This window comes from Sinocyclocheilus rhinocerous, unplaced genomic scaffold (genome assembly GCF_001515625.1).
Source record: "Sinocyclocheilus rhinocerous isolate Xijiao unplaced genomic scaffold, SAMN03320098_v1.1 scaffold176, whole genome shotgun sequence".
NCBI classification, from domain to species: domain Eukaryota; kingdom Metazoa; phylum Chordata; class Actinopteri; order Cypriniformes; family Cyprinidae; genus Sinocyclocheilus; species Sinocyclocheilus rhinocerous.
This window is the reverse complement of record NW_015648623.1, coordinates 65765-69613: the sequence shown is the minus strand read 5'-3', so window position 1 is coordinate 69613 and position 3849 is coordinate 65765. Positions and strand designations below refer to the sequence as shown.

General features: G+C 34.2%; 1 protein-coding gene across 1 annotated transcript in view; it reads right to left on the bottom strand.

Annotated features, from left to right (window-relative positions):
* Positions 1–3849, bottom strand: part of LOC107710058 (rap guanine nucleotide exchange factor 5-like) — a 49243-nt gene that overhangs the window by 16249 nt on the left and 29145 nt on the right. The window contains exon 9 of the mRNA XM_016514755.1: positions 383–461. Within this exon, the coding sequence (XP_016370241.1) occupies positions 383–461 (79 nt within the window). The remainder of the gene's footprint in view (positions 1–382; positions 462–3849) is intronic.

Genomic DNA, 3849 nt, shown 5'->3' with positions numbered 1-3849 from the left:
ATATAGTAGTTATTATATTTGTAAAAAAAAAAATTTCAGTAAATAATAAAAAATATATATAATATATAAATTACAAATAAAAAACATTATATCTAATTTAATATTTATTATATTTGCTTACAATTCTGCATTTTCTAGGTTACAAATGAAAAACATTTCGGTTGTGTATTTTAAACTACACATTACACAACAGATTGTTATTGGGAAAAACCCCTTTGTGCTGTTATGAACGTACATGTAGATGGTCTTTAGCTGTGACTATATTTATAACACAGCACAGCCGTACTGCTTGATTATAAAACACACACAACACATCCGCATGGGTCGAGTGAAGAGCCTCTCGGTGGCTCTGGAAGACGTTTTGGAGCGATCTGAAGGATATTGTCCCAGCAGCGCCTGGCAGAGCTCACTGGTGGACATGAACACCAGATACGTCAGCAAGAAGTCGTCCAGAAGCGTTTCTGCAAGAAAACATCAGCACACACAAACACAAATCAGCAGACTGTTCACTCTCCTGCAAGGCATGTTTAATGAGAGCTTTAATGAACGCCGGGCTCATTAGTGCTGTTTGATCAGGCAAGTGTCACTATTACAAGTGCTCACACTCGGCTTAGTGAGCTAAACAAGATCCTCACGGCAAGATCTCAACTTTGGCACATAACTGTGTGTGTTTCTTGTTGAGGAAAAGAGTCCAGATTTTCACCTGGCAGACAATGAATCTGAACAGTCTCCTAACGGATATGAATATGCAAATCAGCTCCTAAATGTCATTAGTAAAACATTTAGCTGGTTCATCAGCTGGCTTTTGTAAATAATCTCACTCCAAACTAGAAATTAAAAATATTTAATATTTATTATAAATATTATATACATATAAAAATGTTAGAGAGAGAGAGAGAGAGAGAAAGCATTGAATTATCTCACTCCAAACTAGAAATTAAAAATATTTAATATTTATTATAAATATTATATACATATAAAAATGTTAGAGAGAGAGAGAGAGAGAGAGAAAGCATTGAATTAAAAAAATATTTTAAAATATTATAAAAATATATATAAACTTTTTAAAATTTTATTTATTTATTTATTTTTAAATATAGACATAACTTGCAACATATTTAAATATAAAGTTATATTTTTCTATATATACTGTATTACTCCATATAGTATATTTTTGGTTTATACACACACACATATACTAAAATTTTGAGTAAACAATATAAATACTGAGTAATAAATAGTAAACATATTGGTAAAATACTAGTAATTTGACAGAAAGTCTTGAATAAAAAAAATACTTTAAAATATTAAAACCTTATATGAATCTTGAATCTAAAAAAATTGAGTTAATATTTTGTAATACTGGTAGAAATTTTACTGACAGTCCTAAATATTTTTTCAAATATTAAAATATTGCAGAAATGTAAAAATCTAAATAACAAATACTTTTTTAACTAAAGTAAATACTGACATATTAAAATAAGTTCAACAGTAAAAATAGAAATAGTAAAAAATTACATAAATACAAAAATATAAAATCAGACAATCTTTTAAGAGTTATATTTTGAGTAAATATACAAAATCCTAAAAAATACGCAATCTGACTTGCAATCACATTTTTAAGTGGTTCGCAAAACAATTAAAAGTGCATTTCATTTACTGTAGATGATCTGTTTTGTAGCTACTTTTAACACCACTAAAGGTTTATTTGAACTTTTTAACGTTTCTACAGTCAGTCTGCAGCACCACGGAAGCAAAAGCCAGTCTCATTCAAAGTCCTAATGATTTAATTTACACCTCTTTCTTCTAAAAATACCTTGGGCTTCTCTGAACGGCCGGGTTTCCTGCTGAGAAACAGCATCACGAGACGATTTCTCACGCACAATAGAGAGTCTCTGAACAATTATCACCGAACGCCAGCGCACGTCTGAACACTAGCACGGACTCACAGTATTTTACATCAATACTGCACTGCTCATGCATTCAGCATTTAAACACAACAGTGTAATATCAGTATGAGAAAGCAGCGGGGGACTGTGGGGGTGTCTAATGAGAAACGAGCTCAAAAACACATACGTCTGAGGAAACAATGAGACTGCTGGCCTTTAACAAAACACAGTAAGTCTTTCTCTCCTTTTGTTGGCGTGAGGCACGTTTTAATGCTAAACACAACTGCCAACACACCGGTAATTACCCAGGATGCACTGCACCGCAGGGCTAATTTATGGCCTATGGGTGTGTTATCCAAAACACAAGGGTCATTGAATTACACTCATACATTAAACACACGCATGCACACAGAACAACTCATTATCTGCTTGCTTTTCTCTGTGTGTCTCCCTCCTCACCTCACATCGTCACACAGCGTTTTCTCCTTATTTGGGCTCTTTAATTCAACGCAAACACTAAAAACTCTGCTAAATGCAAACTAAATGCATATTAAGAGACTATATTGCATTGAATTTGCATTGCATGTTGAATTAGATATTGCATTGCATTGACTAAATCTCCTCATCTGAGCATCAGGAACCAAACACACGCATGCTATCAGCAGGCAAACATTGTGCAAACACACTCGTGAATAATTATGCTTTTGCAAGATTAAAAAAAACAAGCTGTAACCAACAGGTTTTGCATGCACAACTTCAAAAACATCCGCAGAAGTCATCTTGTGCGACTTCAGAGAGTAAAGACACCTGGAGGCACAAGCTCCACACAGCAGAAAGCAAAAGACACGCTGTCGGCGATAAAACACAAAGCATTCCTGCCGTATTTGTGGACGGAGTTGTTCTGACACGATCTGTGTTGAATTGACTGACAGCTGGAATGTGTGTTCCACCAAACAATGTAGCTCCGCAGAAACAGCTGTGGTTGCAACACACAAACGTAAACAAAGGTGTATGTTTGTAGAGTAATTTACAACAGCTTCGAACGCGGCTCGGCCAATCAGAATCAAGGACCGGAACTCTCCGTTTTATAATTTTTATTATATACTTATATACTTTATATATAATTTATATATATAAATTAGTTAGTTAATTATTAAAATTATATATTATATAGATAAATTATACATTAAATAGACAGAAATATACATAAATAATATACACTTATTGTAACTGTAATAATTATAATTATTTGAAGAGTTTGGTTCCAAAACGCTATAAATCCATTTTGATTAATTTGAGTAAAAATGTGTTTTCTTTACCAAGAAAGTGGCAAGATGAAAACCACTATTTTCTGTTTCAAACTTTCACATAGCATCAGTAGGTTATAATAGCATTAAAAATTCTAATCCAGATTTAGATTTTCAAAGATTTATTATAAAAACTGATTAATTCAAAATTATTCATTTTTTTGGGGCTGCACGATAAACCGAATGCGATTGTCATGCGCATCTCGTCAGTAAAGCCGGTTCTGTGATCAGTAGTAAATCTCCATCACATGTTTTCAGATGGAGCGGCATTTAATACACAGAGCCGTAGATCACTGACAAGCTACGCAATAACACGTTCATAATCAAAGGCGATTCATCTGCAATTATGAACGCGATATTGCGTAGCTACTGTTTACAGTGCGTGGAATGGTGCGTTGTGATTGGTTGTTACCGTTTACAGTGCGTGGAATGGTGCGCTGTGATTGGTTGTTACTGTTTACAGTGCGTGGGATGGTGCTCTGTGATTGGTTGAGCGGATGTATCGCATTCTGTAGAGAAGGGAGACTGGCGTTTGTCGCGGTTTGGAAAGATAGGGAGAAAACATGACAGAATAGCACGGCGGATATCGCATTTTGCGTAAAATTAAAAATGGACTTTTCAGTACCGACCAGATACAATACTGATTTTGGCGG